This window comes from Pipistrellus kuhlii, unplaced genomic scaffold (genome assembly GCF_014108245.1).
Source record: "Pipistrellus kuhlii isolate mPipKuh1 unplaced genomic scaffold, mPipKuh1.p scaffold_m20_p_8, whole genome shotgun sequence".
In the NCBI taxonomy this organism is placed as follows: Eukaryota; Metazoa; Chordata; class Mammalia; order Chiroptera; family Vespertilionidae; genus Pipistrellus; species Pipistrellus kuhlii.
The window spans coordinates 1239818-1256675 of NW_023425584.1; the positions used below are offsets into that span (position 1 = coordinate 1239818).

At 58.8% G+C, this 16858-nt stretch overlaps 1 protein-coding gene across 4 annotated transcripts in view; it reads left to right on the top strand.

The window, feature by feature from the left end:
* Positions 1-16858, top strand: part of WIPI2 (WD repeat domain, phosphoinositide interacting 2) — a 29425-nt gene extending 12567 nt beyond the window's left edge. For all 4 annotated transcript variants that reach the window (XM_045576774.1, XM_036423459.2, XM_045576775.1 and 1 more), the window contains 10 exons: positions 7155-7324; positions 8792-8888; positions 9237-9334; positions 9489-9581; positions 11513-11583; positions 13466-13573; positions 14299-14463; positions 14988-15095; positions 15774-15904; positions 16564-16858. In XM_045576774.1, coding sequence (XP_045432730.1) covers positions 7155-7324; positions 8792-8888; positions 9237-9334; positions 9489-9581; positions 11513-11583; positions 13466-13573; positions 14299-14463; positions 14988-15095; positions 15774-15904; positions 16564-16676 — 1154 coding nt within the window. In that variant the 3' untranslated portion in view covers positions 16677-16858. The remainder of the gene's footprint in view (positions 1-7154; positions 7325-8791; positions 8889-9236; positions 9335-9488; positions 9582-11512; positions 11584-13465; positions 13574-14298; positions 14464-14987; positions 15096-15773; positions 15905-16563) is intronic.

Below are 16858 nucleotides of genomic sequence, written 5' to 3' on the forward strand. Positions count from 1 at the left end.
TGTCCTCGGGAAGCTTATTCCCTGGTTCCTAGCACTTCGTTTCCCAGTGGTTTTTGGTGGAACAAAAGGTGTTATCTTGGTAGCATTGTTCAGAGAGTGGGTGATTGCCACAGACACGGTGATTTCTTTGTTCTTGGTGATCTTTGGCCTTTAAAAACTAGGTGGCGAAATGGATGGAGAACTTTTTGGGGGTAAATACTTTATTTTTTTGACATTTTTTTAAATTGATTTTAGAGAGAGAGGAAGGAAGAAGGAGAGAGAGAGAAACATCGATCAGTTGTCTCCCGTACACACCACACTTGAGAATCAAACTCAAAACCCAGACGTGTGCCCTGGCTAGGAACGGAACCACGACCTTCCAGTCCAAGGGATGAAGCTCAACCAACTGAGCTGCACCAGCCAGGGCGGGAGCGTTCATATTTGTTAAGTTCACATTCACTGTTAGGTCCTTTCCTCCTAGAACTGCATCCGCCTCTCCCGTTCACACTTGCATCGAGTTAGAGAGGAGTGTCTCTTAGAAAACATTAGCCGCTGAGCCAAGATTGTTTTCTGGCAATTTTCTACACAGACTCAGAGCAAAGGAGAGGATTTGCGGCCTCAGAATTCAGCCTTGGCTCAGTACTGGCTCACCCTCCCACCTCCTGACCAGCACAGGCGTCGGTCTGCTCTCAGCCCCTTGGCTGTTACCTAAGCGCGAGCCAGGGCTGGGCTGGGGAGGGCAGACTGCCGGCTGCCGGGTCTTTGTTTAATGAAGGAAGGAAGCCTGGGCCGCTGCAGCAGGAGGTTGTGTTGTTGTTTTATGCATCTGTATTGTGATTTCAAACTTAAAGGGGAGTTGGAAGGACTCCCACTTACGCTTTGCTGTGCTTGGCTGTGGGTGCCCGTTTATATTCCTCTTTACGTCCTTTATTAGTCAGAAGGTAAATAATATGCAAATCTGTGGTATCCCTTCCATGGAAGACTGCAATCAAGTCCTACCTGTTAGGCAAAATGTCCTTGCTTTTATTTTATAAGGTGCTGAGCTGGGAACCATCCCTCAGAAAGCAGCAGCTCGGAGTTAATAGGAGCAGGCTGGTCCTTGCCTCCGCAGTGACCAGCGCCTGCTTCCCAGATCAGAAGGCCTCCTCCCAGCTGGGTGACTCAGTGGTTGAGTGTCCACCTGTGAGCCAGGTCATGGGGTCAGTTCCGGTCAGGGAATCACATGCTCGGGTTGCGGGCTCGACCCTCAGTGGGGGGTCTGTATGAGGCAACGGATCAGTGATTCTCTCCTCATTGATCTTTCTCTCTCTCTCCCTCTCCCTTCCTCTCTGAAATCAATAAGAATATATTTAATAAGACAGAAGGAAATGCCTCCGGAGACACATACGCCTTTTATCATGCAGGGAGCCGTCGATGCCTTCACAGGCCTCGTCCTCATTGGGGTCTGAGAGGTGTTTTCTGACATCGCTGAGTGACAGGCCGTGCCTGTTGGCACGTTTCAGTGGGACTTACAGGAACGGTCTTGCAGGGGGAACTCCTCTGCTTAAATGGGCTGTAATGGAAGCTGGGGTCTCCCGGCCCCGGCAGCCGGAGTGCCGACTGGCTCTGTGACTTGGTAACGGGCCATGTTCCGTGACTGCACTGTCAGCCTTGCTTCTCTTCCCATGTGACTGCCGCCCCCTCGGTCTCCAGCCTGGTGCCTCACGCACCTGCACTTCCCCTCAGGGAGTGACTGCTGGGTACATGGGTCTGTGTGTGCTCGTGTGTGAAATGTGCCTTGGATCCCAGGTGGTGTGGCTTGGGGGTTGAGTATCAACCTGTGAACCGGGAGGTCACGGTTTAATTCCCAGTCAGGGCACATGCTCGGAGCTCGGCCCCCAGGGGGGGCTGCAGGAGGCAGCCCATCTGTGATTCTCATCATCGACGTTTCTCTCTCTGTCTCTGTCTCTGTCTCTGTCTCTGTCTCTCTCTTCCTATCCCTTCCTCTCTGAAATCAATAAAAAATGTGTGTAAAAAAAAAAAAAAAAAAAGTTCCCTGGGCCCTGCCAGTGTTAACTCAGGGTTAGAGCATCATCCTTTGAACTGAAGGGTTGTGGGTTTGATCCTTGGTCAGGGTGTGTGTGAGGCAACCAATCAATGTTTCTCTTTCTCTTCTTTCCTCTCTTTCTAGAATCAGTGAAAACATATCTTCGAGTGAGGGTTTAAAAATTCCCTGGGCCCTGGCTGGCATTGCTCAGTGGTTAGAGCACATGTGTCAAACACAAGGCCCGCAGGCCAAATCCGTCCCGCCAGGCCTTGCCATGTGGCCCGCACCGCGCTGTCATCACTGCACTCCGCTGCGTTTCCATCACAATGACAGTTTATGACTGTTCAGTAAACCATTCGGCCCGCGATTTAGGCTGGATTTTAGATTTTGGCCCCTTCTCTGATTGAGTTCGACACCCCTAGGTTAGAGCATGCCCCAGCATACCAGAGAGTCGGGTTTGATTTTTGGTCAAGAGCATGTACTTGGGTTGTGGGTTTGTTCCCTTGACCTGGTCAGGGCATACGGGGAGACAACGGATCAATGTGTCTTTTTCTCTTCCTCTCCCTCTTTGTCCCTCTCACTCTCCTCCCTTCTATTCTCCATTTAAAAAATAAAAAGTCACTGAAAAAACTGTCCTCACTCCTTGGGTGAGGACTGATAACGGATTCCCAGGAGTTGGGTGTAAGGACACGGGAAGAGCGAGGTGCCGGGAGAGAGGCAGTGAGCCTGGGCCTGCCCCGTGGGGGGGGGGAGGCTGCTCTCAGGCCCCTGGGCTGGGGCCTCGCAGGGACCCTTTGTCTGGTTCTCCTGAGTGACAGGAATGGGTGGCCTTCGTCTGGCTCCTGGAGTTTGATGGCACTCAGGTGTTTCCCAGGAAGCCCAGTGTTGGGAGTGTGAGTTGGCCCTGAAGAGCCCTCTGGCAGGCGAGTGGCCTAGGACCCAGGCCTCTGGTCTCTGAGGAGACCTGGTGATTCCCGCCCTGACCCCTCGCCTCTCACTCTGTCCCTGTCGCTCATCCTCCCCCAGCCCTGCCTCCCGGTGCTTACATCCGATCTTAATTAATTGGCCAGAATTCAAATGTCCGCAGTAGTCTGCCTGTGTGTGTTTTTAACAGTTGAGTCTAAGATAAGAAATATGTTTGTTTCCTCTTTTAAAAATACGTTTTTGTTGATTTTAGAGAGGAAGGGAGAGGGATGGAGAGAAATGTCATTTATATGCTACCAGAATCACCAGTTTTAAGTGTACAGTTCGATGGGTTTTAGTGTACTTACTAAGTGGTGCTGCTTCATAACCTAATTGAAAGCATTTTTATCTTTCCCCAAATGAAACCTGAGCCCATCAGCGTCACTCCCATTGCCCTCCACCGCCTCACCCTGGGCAAGCGCTGGTCTGCCTCTGCCTCTGCCTCTGGAGATTGGCGGCTCTGGACACGGCAGATAAACGCAGCCCTGCCCGCCTGGCTCCTGGTACTTAGTGTTTGCAGGGTTCCCGTGTTGGAGCGTGTGCCAGCACTCCGTTTCTTTGTACTCTCAGTAACAGCGCGTTGTGTGGCTAGACCGTGTTTTGCTGATGGACATTGGGTTGTGACTTAAAGAATGCTGCTGTGAACGTTTGGGCACAAGTTGTTGGGTGGATGTGTGTTTTCATTTCTATTTAAAAATATGTCATGTTTTTGTTGATTTTAAAGAGAGGAAGGGAGAGGGGAGGAAGAAATATTGATTGCCTGCTGCAACCTGAGCATGTGCCCTGACGGGGAATGGAACGGGTGACCTTTTGGTACACAGGGGGACGCTCAAGCAACTGAGCCACACCAGCCAGGGATTCATTTCTTCTAAGTATATAGGCAGATGCCAGGGGAGTAGAATTGCTGGGCGAGCATCTTTGTTTTGCCTGCTTGTGAGAACAGCTGTTAGGAAAACCAACAGAGACACTTTACAGTCGGTAGATAGTGCAAAGTTGTCCTTAAAAGGGGCAGAACCATGCTTTTATTAATGGTGCGGGCACCTTCCTTCTCTTTCCTGCCGCACAGGCATTACCAAACGTTTTAATACTTGGGAGACGAGTCTAAGATAAGAAATATGCTTGTTGCCTTTTTTAAAAATTTGTTTTTATTGATTTTAGAGAGAGGAAGGGAGGGAGGTAGAGAGAAATGTCAGTGAGAGAAACATCGATGGGCTGCCTCCTGCAGGTTCTCTCCTGGGGATTGTGAACCGAACCGTGACCTCCCGGTTCCTGGGCAGACACGCAGCCACCGAGCCACATTAGCTGGCTGTTCCTTGCCTTAACTGCGGGATTCTTTCCTTTGCCTGCTTTTCTGTTGGATTATTGGTCTCTTACTGATCTAAAACAATTGAACCATTGGCCGTGGGTTGCCAGTATTTCTTCTGGATTGGTGCTTGCTGTTGACCTTGTTGATGGTCTCTGCCGTTCTAAGGTCTGGAATTTCTGCCGATCGAGTGCATTTGTCTTCTCTCGTACAGCATCTCTCCGGACAGCTCATCCTGACCCGGGCAGCCGGGACGGGCTCCTGCACCGTCTCCTGGTCATTGGGGCTCTCTCCATGCAGCTCTTCTCCACCTGGAATTCACGTGATGGAGGTGTCTTCTGTTTCTAGTTACAGACTGGAGGGTGTATTTTTCCTACGTCTTACCTGTTTAGAGGGGCTTACCAGACTGACTTACGGGTAAAGGTCAGGATGATGACCTTTGAAACTTCAGAAAAGAAAAAACAGGCAGAAAGTGAGTGTTGGTTAAATCAGGTGATGGGCCTATGGAGGGGTTCAGTATACTGTTCTCTTTAATGACTGTTTGCAGTTAAAAGTAGCTTTGCTGCCTGGCCAGCGTGGCTCAGGGGTTGAGCATTGACCTATGAACCAGGAGACCATGGTTCAGTTCCCAGTCAGGGCCCAGGCCCAGGTTGTGGGCTGGAGCCCCAGGGTGAGGTGTGCAGGAGGCAGCAGATCGGTGATGCTCTCTCATCATTGATGCTTCTCTCTCTCTCTCCCTCCCTCCCTCTCTGAAATCAATAAAAATATAGGGGCAAAATAGCTTTGCTGCCTCCATACACACACCCTCTGTTTTTAAAATTCTAGGAGTTCTCACCTGCTTTCTTCTTCTTTTTTTCCTTTTAAAATTTCAAACTTGCTGTTGGGTGGGGAGGGTAAACAAACACCTGGCCAGTCGTTCTTGCTGTCGTAGACTCCCTATGACTTCACGTGAGCCTGGCTAGCTGGAGGCCGGCGTGGCCGTCTTTGGGGGAGTTCACACTCGGGCGTGTGCAGACCTGGGTGACCTCGTACGACAGTTTGTGGGGTCTCTGCTGCACGGCCTCAGGGCCTTCCAGTTTTGAGCTGTTAAGATGAAGCTGCAGGGAGCATTCAGGCGCAGCTCCTCAGTGGACGCTGTCTATTTGCCTTAGGTGGACATCTAGGGAAAGAGCGAGGGATCCCTTTTGTCAGAAACCACCAGTTTCCTCCCTGTGTGCCCTGTTCTCACCCCTGCAGTGCTGTGTGCAGGCTGGCGGCTGTACCCTCGCCAGCACGTGTGGCGTCAGCCTTTCCACAGCAGCCGTTCTGATGTATGTGTGGCGGTTCTCACGGTGCTTCTGACTTGAATTTCCCTGATGGTGTCGGCACGTCCATGTCCTTCTAGCCGTTTGAATAGCTTTTGTGAAACGTCTGTTCAGATCCTTCGTTCCGTTCTAAGTCTGGTTGTTTGTCTTCACTACCCAGTGGCCAGAGTTCCTTAGCCCTTCTGGGTACCAGTCCTTGGTCCGGTAACGTCGTGTGAGCATTTTTTCCCGTTCTGTGCCTTGTCTTATCTGTGAGACAAACATGTTGACTTTTGATGAAGTCTGGTTTTTTTTTCATTTATGACCTCTGCTTGCTGTGTCCTTTCTGAGAAACCTTTGCGAGCCATCCAGTCGTGAAGACACTTCTCAGTGCTCTCTGAGCGCTCGAGATGTGGCGTGTGACTATCGGCAGTTAGAGCCGCTTTGCTGCCTGGCCAGCACGCTCAGTGTTGAACACTGAACTTCGAAGCTTCAGCTTTTCCATCAGCGCAGCGCTGCCCTCGGTTTGTTTTGCTGGATGGTGTGAGGTGGGCGTGAAGGCTGACTTCCTGTTCGGCCTTTGGAAGGTGTGTCTTTCCTTTGCATTGCCTTGGTGCTGAAAGGGCCCTGTGAGTGCGGGTCTGTACTGCGGCTCCCTCTTTCCCAGGGGTCACGCGTCTGTCACGTGTGGAAGTCACATGGCGTAAGCCCTTCCATCCAGTTCTTTTTCAAGAGAGCCTTGGATATTCTAGATGCTTTGCCTTTCTGATTTTGAAACCAGTTATTGTCAACAAAAACGTGTGCTGGGATTGCGTTGACGGAAAGATTGATCGGAGGAGCCTTCTTGAGTGAGTGGATGGGCACGTGCTCAGACCTGGCATCGAGCCCCCAGCTCAGGAGGCAGGCTGCACAGCGGGAAGGAGAGGTTGGGGTGAGGGCAGACGGGGGCTGCATGAAGGGATGTCTGTGGAGGGTCCACCGTACCTGCCACTTCCGGGCAGGATGCTGTCTGCACACGTGTTTCACCGGTCTTTTGAGTGGGTGTCCCCTCTCACGGGAGCAGGGGGGGTTGGAGCTGACTCGGCTGGCATCTGCCACCCCTCCTGCAGGTCTGAGTGGCAGTCACCCCCTTCACACATGGAAAGCGAGACTCAGAGTGAGTTGTGGGAGCCTCGGAGGGGCCTGGTGTCTGTCAGTGCCGTTACCGAGGCCGGGGGACAGCTGTGAGCATGAGTGCGGCCCCCCTCATGGGGCGTACAGCCCAGACTGTGTGCATGAGGACAGGTGGCCGCCGGGAGGAGGGACAGGGTGATGTGGAGAGCAGCCAGGAAGCCTCCCTTGGACAGGGAGGCTGCTGCAGGGCAGCGTCGGAGCAGAAGGGCCCTCCGTGCAGAAAGCAGGGCCTTCCCGTCAGGGGGACCCTGAGAGTGGTGTGTCCGTGGCTCCTAAGCGGTGACTTAGACTCCGGTGTTGCCCTGGGACAGTCCCACAGCCCGGCCTGTCGCCGCGCCCACCGTGTAGCCCCCAGCTCTGCTGTACATAGTCTGCACTTAGACACGTGTTCGCCTGCTGATGGTGCGTGTGTGTTTCCTGCTTACAGCTGACACGGAGGACGTGTGCATCGTGGAGAGATTGTTCTCGAGCAGCTTGGTGGCCATCGTCAGCCTCAAAGCTCCTCGGAAGCTAAAAGTTTGCCACTTTAAGAAAGGAACTGAGATCTGCAACTACAGCTACTCCAACACCATCCTGGCCGTGAAGCTCAACAGGCAGGTGAGCGCCAGCGCTGGGCATCAGGCTCGCTCTGCCCGGCGTCAGGGTGCGGGCGGCTGCGGCTGCGCGGTCACTGCCCTCCCAGGGGCCTCCGGCGCCTCCAGGACAGACGCAGTCCTGAGCCAGTGTTTCTGGCCCAGCCCCTGCTCACTCACCCCCACCGTGCCTCAACACGGGCGCTCCGTGTCACTCGCATCACCCCCGGGGAACGCCCCTGCCCTCTGCCGCCGGGCACCCTCAGCCTCTGGCATGCGTGTCTGTAGCGCCCTCACGGGCGTCCTGCCGATACCACGATGAGGTGCTGTCGGAGCACGGCACTTGTGTCTGTCCTCCCGCCTGGGAAACGGACGTCCTCCACGTCCTGCAGGTGCGGGCAGAGCTAGTGAGGCTGACCGATGTCCCCATGGCCATCCTTGGAGCCGAGTCCTAGTTTATTCAGCTTCCTTTGCTTTATACGTGTCCCTTTAAGAAATCCGTTAGCATCTTCTTCCTCCTTTTTTAAACTTAGTTTAACTTTTTGTTTAAGATGATGTACGCTTATGCCTCGGCCAGCTGTTCACAGTGGTTAGAGCATGGGCCATGCGCCAGAGGGTGGTGGGTGTGATTCAGGTCCAGGGCACATACCTGGGTTGCAGCCAACCCATCGAAACGTCTACTCACATCGATGTTTCTTCCTCTCTCCCCCTCACTCCCTCCTCCTCACTCTCTGAAAAAGCAGTGGAAAGTCATCCTCAGGAAAGATTAACTACCCCCCAAAGTATTGTTGTTATATCTTTCCCCCAAACAAGAGTGTGGGCCTGGTGGCTAGCACTTGTGTTCCTTCCTGGGCTTCCGGGGCTGTGCTCACAGACACAGCACCGGCTTCCGCTTCACGGCGGAGGGCCCTGTGCAGGGCGGGCTGAGGGCCGGGGACCGTGCTGTGCGCTGCTGGCGGCTCCTGCCACATGACCGCTGCCTGGCTGATTCGGGATCCGTCTAGTGACTGAAAGCGGTGGTTAAAATGGGAGCTTATAAGGCATGACTTGTTGAACCTTTTTAAAGCTTAAAACACGTGGGTGCCCAGGGCAGCAGGTGCTGAGTGCGTGCGTGCCAAGTGGTCTTTCCCTGACGCACCCCTGCAGGGACAGCGTGTTGAGGTGCAGTGGGCACAGGGACCCTGAACACCAGCCGGTGCGGGAGGATGTTTACACTTCCCGGAACTCCCCGGCTGTCACTGCTTCTGGCCGCGCCCAGTTCAACCTCAGGCGTTCAATCACCAACCACCCACGGCACCCAGAGTGGTTTTCATGAGGGGCAGAGGGTGAGGGCTGAGAGGCAGACAAACCAGAAACAAATCACTCTTTCTTTCCGCATTGCCCGTTTCTGTGACACGGACCCACTGGCATGGCGGACCCACTGGCATGGCCAGAGGTGCTCTGGGGGGAACGCAGAGCGGCTCTTCACGCCCGCCTCCCTCTTCCCCTCCAGCGGCTCATCGTGTGCCTGGAGGAGTCTCTGTACATCCACAACATCCGGGACATGAAGGTGCTGCACACCATCCGGGAGACGCCCCCGAACCCGGCCGGTGAGCGCACTGAGGAGGCAGGCTTCTCGGGTGTCCTGTTGAAGCCGGGGAGGGAGGGGTGTGGGGGGAGCCCACAGAGGGAGGCAGATGGAAGTGTATCGACCTTAAACCAGCCTCCCTTCCCCTGGCGCCGTTCCTGTGACCACACCGGTGAGTGGTTTGGTCAGCCTCCAGTTTTGAGGTCACTAATCACTTCCCACCAGAGGCCTTCAATCTGCTCACAGCCCCGCTGTCACGGCGGGGGCCCTGCCCAGCCCTCCCCCCGCCCGTGGCTAAGTGAGTGCGCTGCTCGGTGTGTCTGAGGGCCAGAGGAGCCCTCAGCCATGACCGCTCTGTCCCTGCTCCTAGGCCTGTGCGCGCTGTCCATCAACAACGACAACTGCTACCTGGCCTACCCGGGCAGCGCCACCATCGGAGAGGTGCAGGTCTTCGACACCATCAACCTGGTGAGGCTCCGGGGGAGCGCCGTGCTGCCCCCCCGCAGAGCTGCCCTGGTCCCCGGGGGGCGCTGCCCGGGGCGCTGGAGGAGCTGGGTCACCCGTGGCCCCCGCCCCGGTGCATCAGGGGCTGGGGAGTCACGTCTGCTTCTCCTCCCACCAGAGAGCCGCCAACATGATTCCCGCTCACGACAGTCCTCTGGCCGCGCTGGCTTTCGACGCCAGCGGAACCAAGCTCGCCACCGCCTCCGAGAAGGTAGGACGGGCCATGGGGACCACCCGGGCGAGCCAGGTGCTGGCGGCGCGTCTGACCCCAGCCCTCAGCCCCCAGAGGAGCTCCCGACACCCGGCAGCTGGCCGCCGCAGGCTCGGTGCTGCCTGGGAGCGGGCTCCGACGGGGCTGGCCCGGGGGCGGGAGCATCTGCCTAGCACACGCTCAGCACTGCCCTGACGGGACCGCGACAGGCTGGGGCAGCGGACGGGGGGCCGAGGGAAGGGGCCGGGCACATTCCATGTTTGCCTTTCACTCCCTCACAAAGCCGTGGTCACACTGTGTGTCATTAGCCTCCTTCTCCACTCTGCGTCCACCTTTCACACACAACCCCAGGCTGAGGGGTCAGACCACCTTCTCCGAGCGAGGGCGCCGGTAACAGCGCGCCACGCTCCCGTCCTCAGAGCTTAGCCTGTAGGTGGGCGTGTGTGTAAGTCCTGCCCAGAAAGGGGTGTGCACAGCCCTGATTAGCAAGAGAGCGGCGAGAAGAGTCTCTGGGTAAGAGCCCTGGCCTTGTCCGCTCGCGGAGAAAAGGCCTCGTCAGTCCCGTCCGGGTGCCCCTCTCTGTCACACACTCCCCCCTCACTGAACGACCGCGTGGTTCCCTGCCCTTCCTCTTCCCAAAAACCCCGCCCCGCCCCCTGAGCGCCACACCTGCCCCTCAGCTGCCCGCTGCCTGGGTTCAGCCCGGGGTGTGCTGGCAGCAGGGGTGGGTCCCTGAGATGCTCCGCACTGAGAGCCTCAAGGCCCCGCCCCTCCGAAGTCCCCGGTGCGGCCCTGGACAGCCCGCCGAGGGAGCCCCAGGCAGCCGCTCGCTCCCGCTCCCTGCGGCTCTGCGTTCTTGGTCCTCGATGCCACTGTTCCTGTCCCTCCCTGAGCCCACCGACCCTTCCAGTCATTACCTCATTGACCCTCACCCAGGGGTGCATTTCCCTTCCCCCGAGAGCTCAGAGGGCGAGCAGTTCCCAGGGCAGCGCTGGGCGGACACAGAGATCGGACTCCCAGCCGCCTGTGCTGTGGACACGGGCCTCCCAGCACCACCGGCCCTGTCCTCCGCGGGAGCACAGCCAGCCATGAGGCCCTGTCCCCCGTGGCTCACCAAGCTCTGCTTTACGGATCTTACTGGTCTGGGCCATGAAGAGCAGACCCTGGTTAGCTCTCACACAGAACCCGGGGGAGGGCTCAGCCCACCGATGGCCTCTCTGCCGCTGGGGCCTGGCTGGGCCACCCTCAGTGCAGGCTAATCCTGCCTCGGCCGCCATCCGCTGTGAGCAGCAGCTTGTGGTTAGGGCTGCACAGCGGCCTGGCATGAACTGGAAACACGTCTAAGGAACCTGAGCGCTTAGGCTGCGGAGACAAAGCCTCTGCAGGTGTTTGCACGCGGTCCGACCCCCTACTTCCCGAGAACCGCAGCCTCGGTGGGCCCTCCCACCCCAGGGCTCTCCGCTTACGGGGCGGCCACTCCCTCACCTGCTCTGACGGCGGGCAGCCCGGCCTGTCTGCTCCTGTGGCGCAGGCTCCGAGTCCTCACCCCGGTGGGCACCGCCCTCTGGTCCCTTCCTGGCAGGTCCCCTCTCCCTCTCTCTCTCTCTCTCTCTCTCTCTCTCTCTCTCTCTGTCTCTGTCTCTGTCTCTCACTCTCTCTCTCAGACCCGGTGCGCACCGCCCTCTTGGGTCCCTTCCTGGCAGTCTCTCAGTCCCGGTGCTGTCGTGTCTGCTTTAGGAGCAAAGTGGCAACAAGGGCCGCAGTGGGTCTGAGTCGGCAGACCAAGCATGTCAAACTCAGCCCATCAAGTTAGAAGGTGCCTCCCAAAGCGTTCAGTTTTAATGGTTTCAGTTTCAAATGATGTGGAAAAGGTAAAACGGGTGCGTTCCATGTTAGACTTCAAGGCTAACAGCCTGTTCTCTCCGGCGCAGGGGACCGTGATCAGAGTGTTTTCCATTCCGGAGGGGCAGAAGCTCTTCGAGTTCCGGAGAGGAGTGAAGAGGTGAGTGTGGAAGCCTCCAGAACGGGATCTGAGTTCTCTTTGGGTTCAGTTTCCCCTTCTCTGTGACCAACAAGTGGAAACGTGGCCACAGGGCACCAGGTGAAGGACAGGCGAGTTCAGCTCGACTGGATGGCTGAGGTGAAGGGACATGACCAGGCCGGCTCAACGCAGAGCGATGGCCAGATAGGGGAGCGGAGGGACTGGCAGAGCCGGGCGGCCGGTGCGCCCTGCCTGCCCCCGGGCAGCTGCGGACTCTGACCTGGTTCACAGGCTCGGTCCTCACTCTCTGCCCAGAAAACGAGCAGCCCTTCACTGCCCCTCCCATCACAGCCAAGGGGCGGCTCTGCCTTTAAAACAAGCAGAGCGTGGCCCAGCGTGCCTCCCTCCTGCTCGCGGCCGCCTGCAGAGCTTGCTGGCCTGGGTCCTCTGCCTCAGGACTCGCAGGAGATGGGATCCAGGCTCCAAAACCAGATCCTGGGGCCCCACGGTGGCCGTGTGGCCTGGCTCAGCGGGACCTGACCTCGGGGCTCGGCTCCAGCCCAGGCAGCTCTGGTAGCCCGCCTCCCGGGCTGAGGAGTTCCCGCAGGCCCGTCACCTGTCCTTCCACCTCCTCCCTGCCCACGAGCCCACCTCTGCTGGCATCACTCCCTCCCGCGGGGCGGTTCCCGCAGGTGCGCAGTCAGCGTGTGTCCACAGCGAGGCGTCCAGCCGTGCCCTTCCTCGCGGTGCCCCTCCCTTGCCCCCTGCCCCGCTCTGCATCCTTCCTTTTCTCCTGCTCCGTTCCCGCGTCTTACCGCTCCAGAGAGGCTCTTCCCCGCAGCCACAGCCTCCCAAACGCGTCCCTGCCTGTGCCCATGTTTCTCCCCCGCCGGCTCCCGCGCCCTCAGTAAATACTGCCACTGTCCGTCCACCCGGTGTCCAGCCAAAGGGATGCCTTCCTCTCGTTCAGGCACCTTTGAGGCCCGGGCACGTCGGCTTTCCCAGGGCTGCCCCTACTCCCCGTCTCCTCTCTGTCCCGTCCGTCCTCCCGCCCAGCTCACGCCCCCTCTGACCTTGCGCTCCTGTGGTTTCTGCTGTTGGCCCCGCAGGCCTCCCCTCAGACGCAGCTCTGGCTCTTTGGGGGCGAGAGTACAGGCAGAGCACACCCATTGGGACCCTGTCCCAGCCTCCCTCTACCTGAGGCCTCACCCCAAACTCCTCATCCTCAGTGCACTCAGCCGCTGGCCCTTCATTCAGCTGTTGTATCTCCTTCCTGTTGCTCCCAGTCCCAGCTACTCCACATTCGGTTCCTCAGATGGCAACCCATCTCCAGGGGGACGTGGCCTGTGCGGTCCCCAGTGCCTCTGAGTCTGCGTCCGGGGTCCCTCGGGCCAAGCTTCCGGCGGAAGCACACCTGCCCCCCACCACACCCCTTCTGTAGTGACTCCCACATCTGCCCCAGCGCCCCTTCACTGGCAGGGCCCGGGCGCAGGGTGCTCCTCGAGGCTGCACCCCGTGACCAGGGGCCTTCCTGTGGGGGCCGCGTGGGCCCCCGACTGGGAGGAAATGCTGGCTGTTTGCTGGCTTTAGGTTTTACGTGACTTTACGACATACTGTAGTGTGTTCAGTGTTGAAGTTTTACTCTGTTAAACATCACCAAAGTGGCCAGTTTCCCTCAGCATGTTAAGAATTGCTGTAATTTAAATGAAAGAAGATGGGCTGCTAAGAACACATTAAAGAATTGCTGTCACGTTCCCGCTGTTTTTCTCAAATGTTTGAGGAGGGAGGAGGCTCCGGCGGATGGGTGGCTGTCGGGAACTTGCCTCCCCTCAGCGCTGGGCACAGGCCCTCCGGAGGTTGTGGTGGTCCTCAGCCCAGTGACAGCTAACTCTCCCGCCCGCAGGTGTGTGAGCATCTGCTCGCTGGCCTTCAGCATGGACGGCATGTTCCTCTCCGCCTCCAGCAACACGGAGACTGTGCACATCTTCAAACTCGAGACCGTGAAGGAGAAGTGAGTTGCCGGCATTCGGTTGTTTGGAAAATAGCGGAGACTTTGTCCGGCGCACATGGAGCCCAGACCCCGCTGCCTCCTGCTCCTGCCGGCGCAGGCCCCCGCGGCTCTGGATAGGTGTCCCCTGTCTGCTCGCGGCAGGGAGGGTCTGTCCCGGGTGGCGCTCTAAGCGGGAGGTGCTGTGCGTGAGGCTGGCAGCAGGCGTGGGGGCCACGTGGTCAGTGCAGACGTCCGCCTCGGCACATCCCTGCGCACAGAAGCCCGCCTGGGCGCACTGCCCGCCCGGTGGGTGCCTTCCTGAAGCAGGTGACGTGGACGGTGTCCCTGCCGTGGGCGTGTGCGGCCCGAGCGCTACTGCTGGTTCCCAAACGCCAGCCTCCCGGCCAGGCTTGCTCAGGGCTCCTCCTCAGGGAGCACTTCGTAACTCGCAGGCGCACCGGTGAGCAGCAGCGAAGGGCGGTGGGAAAGGAGCAGCTTGGAAGTGGTGCTCAGAGGCTCTGAGGCTTTGTTAAAAAGACCCAGGCGGCCGGGCGTGGGGCCTGCACGTCTCCTGTTCACTGCTAACGTTTCATCATCCGCACAGCCTCGCGGGAGGAGCAGGCTGTTCAGGCTGTGTTCCTGCCCCTTTTCCTGAAGGAGGGGGTTCTCTGTAGATCTCGGGCTGGTCCCTGTCTGGTGGGACGTGGTCCCCTCCGGAGGAGTCACGCTTCCGCTGCCTCCCGCAGGCCTCAGGAGGAGCCCGCCACCTGGACCGGCTACTTAGGCAAGATGCTCCTCAACTCCACCAGCTACCTGCCCTCCCAGGTCACGGAGATGTTCAACCAGGGCAGGGCCTTCGCCACCGTGCGCCTGCCCTTCTGCGGCCACAAGAACATCTGCTCCCTGACCACGTGAGTGCTGCAGCCTTCGGCCTGTGATGCAGCGGGGACTGCACAGGGGCACCAGGGGCGTCAGAGGCCAGTGCTCCTGCAGCTCCTCCTGCAGAGGAAGCTCCCTGTGTGTCTGGGGCCCTCGTGGCGATGAGTCAGGGCCTCGAGCCCTCGGGGAGCCTTGCTGCGGGGCTGGGAGCGCGCTGCCATGGCCTCACTGTGACTCTGATGTTAGACTTTGTGTTCATCCTTTCCGTCCGCCGCCTGGTGGGGAAGCCTGGTGAAGCCGCCCGCCCTTAGTACTCAGGGAGCCGGGAGACCCAGTGCCGCCACCTGCTCTCCCTGGGGCGCCAGCGTGCTCTCCCGGACAGGGCGCCCTCGGCTTCCATGCTGGGGCCGCGGCGTGGTGGGCAGGCCTTGGTCCCGCACACGCAGTGTCACTTGGCTGCATCTGCTCGCTCTGGGGCAGGGACTCCCCCGGCCCAGCCAAGTTAGTAACTCCATCACAGTGTGGTCCTAGAACGTGGCTGCTCTTCTTCCCACAGAATCCAGAAGATTCCCCGCCTGCTGGTGGGCGCGTCCGACGGGTACCTGTACATGTACAACCTGGACCCCCAGGAGGGCGGCGAGTGCACCCTCATGAAGCAGCACAAGTAAGACGGCCTCTTCCCTCCCACCCCACCCCCGGCTTTCTCAGCCAGGCTGCCGTGGGGCCCCCATGCCGCCCAGAGCTCCGCCTTCCCAGACACAGTCCCGTGTGGGCGCAGACGCCCGCTCCCAGCCGTCTGCCAGGGACCATGCGCTGCCGGCAGGGACGGCGGAGGTTGTCAGCCCTGCGCCTGCCCTTCCTGGGGCAGGGCTTCCCCTCCCGGAGGGACGGGCTGCAGACGGACAGACGGAGGGTTCACACTCACAGAAAGGGTGTCAGCCCATCCGCCCGCACAGTCAGGGTGCAGGTCTCACTGCGAGAGGCTTTCTCTTCGAAAGGAGGAGTTGGTGTTGGCTCACGGGGAAGCAGTGCATTGTGGGCTTTTGCTTTGCTGCTGCTTGTCGCCTAGAAGTGACCCGGCCGTGCTGATGGTCGGGTGAGCGGGGAGTATTCATAGGGACTCCTGTTTGTGGCCACCAGCCCCCACATGCACTAGCTGGTCTCAGAGGCCTGAGTCTTTCTGTCAGACTTCCCATGTAAAGTCTGAGTGAACACAACACACCCACACACCCGTCCCCGCAGTGTTCAAGCGCACGTGCGTGTCCTGGCGAGTGGCCTCCGGCCCGAGGCCCTGCCATTGCCTGACGGTCCTCACTGTGTGTGTTCTGGTCCGCTTTACCAGGTTGGATGGCAGCATGGAGACAACCAATGAGATCCTAGACTCTGCCTCTCACGACTGCCCCTTGATGACTCAGACCTACGGCACAGCCGCAGCCAAAGGCCCACACGCGCCTGCCTCTCCCACGAGACTGGGTAAGGCTGAGGGAGACGGGGCCTGGGGGTCAGTGAGGCCAGGACCTCCCCTGTGCTCGCGCTGCTTCCCTCCCCAGAGGGCTGCCCGCTTGGTGTTGGGCAGGGCAGTGGCGTCCTCAGGCAGAACCGGCTGCTGTCACCTGGCTGCCTGGCCTGAGGTGGAATCTGTTTTCTTCCTCTTTGAGAAAACGGTCCTGGCTCAGGCCGCTTTGGGTGGCTACTCGCTGCCTCCCCAGCATCTGTGCTGGGGCTTGCCCCCCACCTGTCTGACCTTCCTCCTGGCCCCGGGCCTGGGAGGAGGCTGCTGTGGCAGAGCTGTCAGCGTGCGGACAGACAGGTGGCCAGTCTGGCCATGGCTGTTCAACTGCTGAGAGTTACCTTCCCCCGGACGTCAGCGTGCCTCCGGCTGCGCGCTCCTCTGCAGGAGCGCTGAGTGTCGTGGTGGGAGTGTGGAGCACCCACGTCAGTTCAAGGTGCACTTCTGTGCTCCCACTCCCGGGAGACCACAGCCTGTCCCAGAAGCCCGTGCTCTCTGCAGACCCAACAGCCTCCTGAGCTGCCACGGCTGCAGAGGGCTCTTTAGTCACAAGAGGGAGCAGAAGGCAGTGTGCGCGGGGGCCCCCGAGGGCCCCTCCAGCTCTGGTGACCTCTCTCTGCAGCCTACACGGACGAGCTGGGGGCCGTGGGCGGCGCGTGCCTGGAGGAGGAAGCCAGCGCCCTGCGGCTGGAGGAAGACAGCGAGCACCCTCCCATGATTCTCCGGACGGACTGAACTTGACCTGTGAACTCTGACCCCACAGCAGAGAACACTGGCTGACGGAGGACTTTGTGTTATGCTGCTATGAACTTTGACCCGAGTTGGGGGAGAGGATGGCAGAGACTTAAGAAGAGAAAAAGGTTGTAGTTGTAGTCTCTTTCCTTCTGAGAAATACATGGTTGTCACTTCAGTGGCTT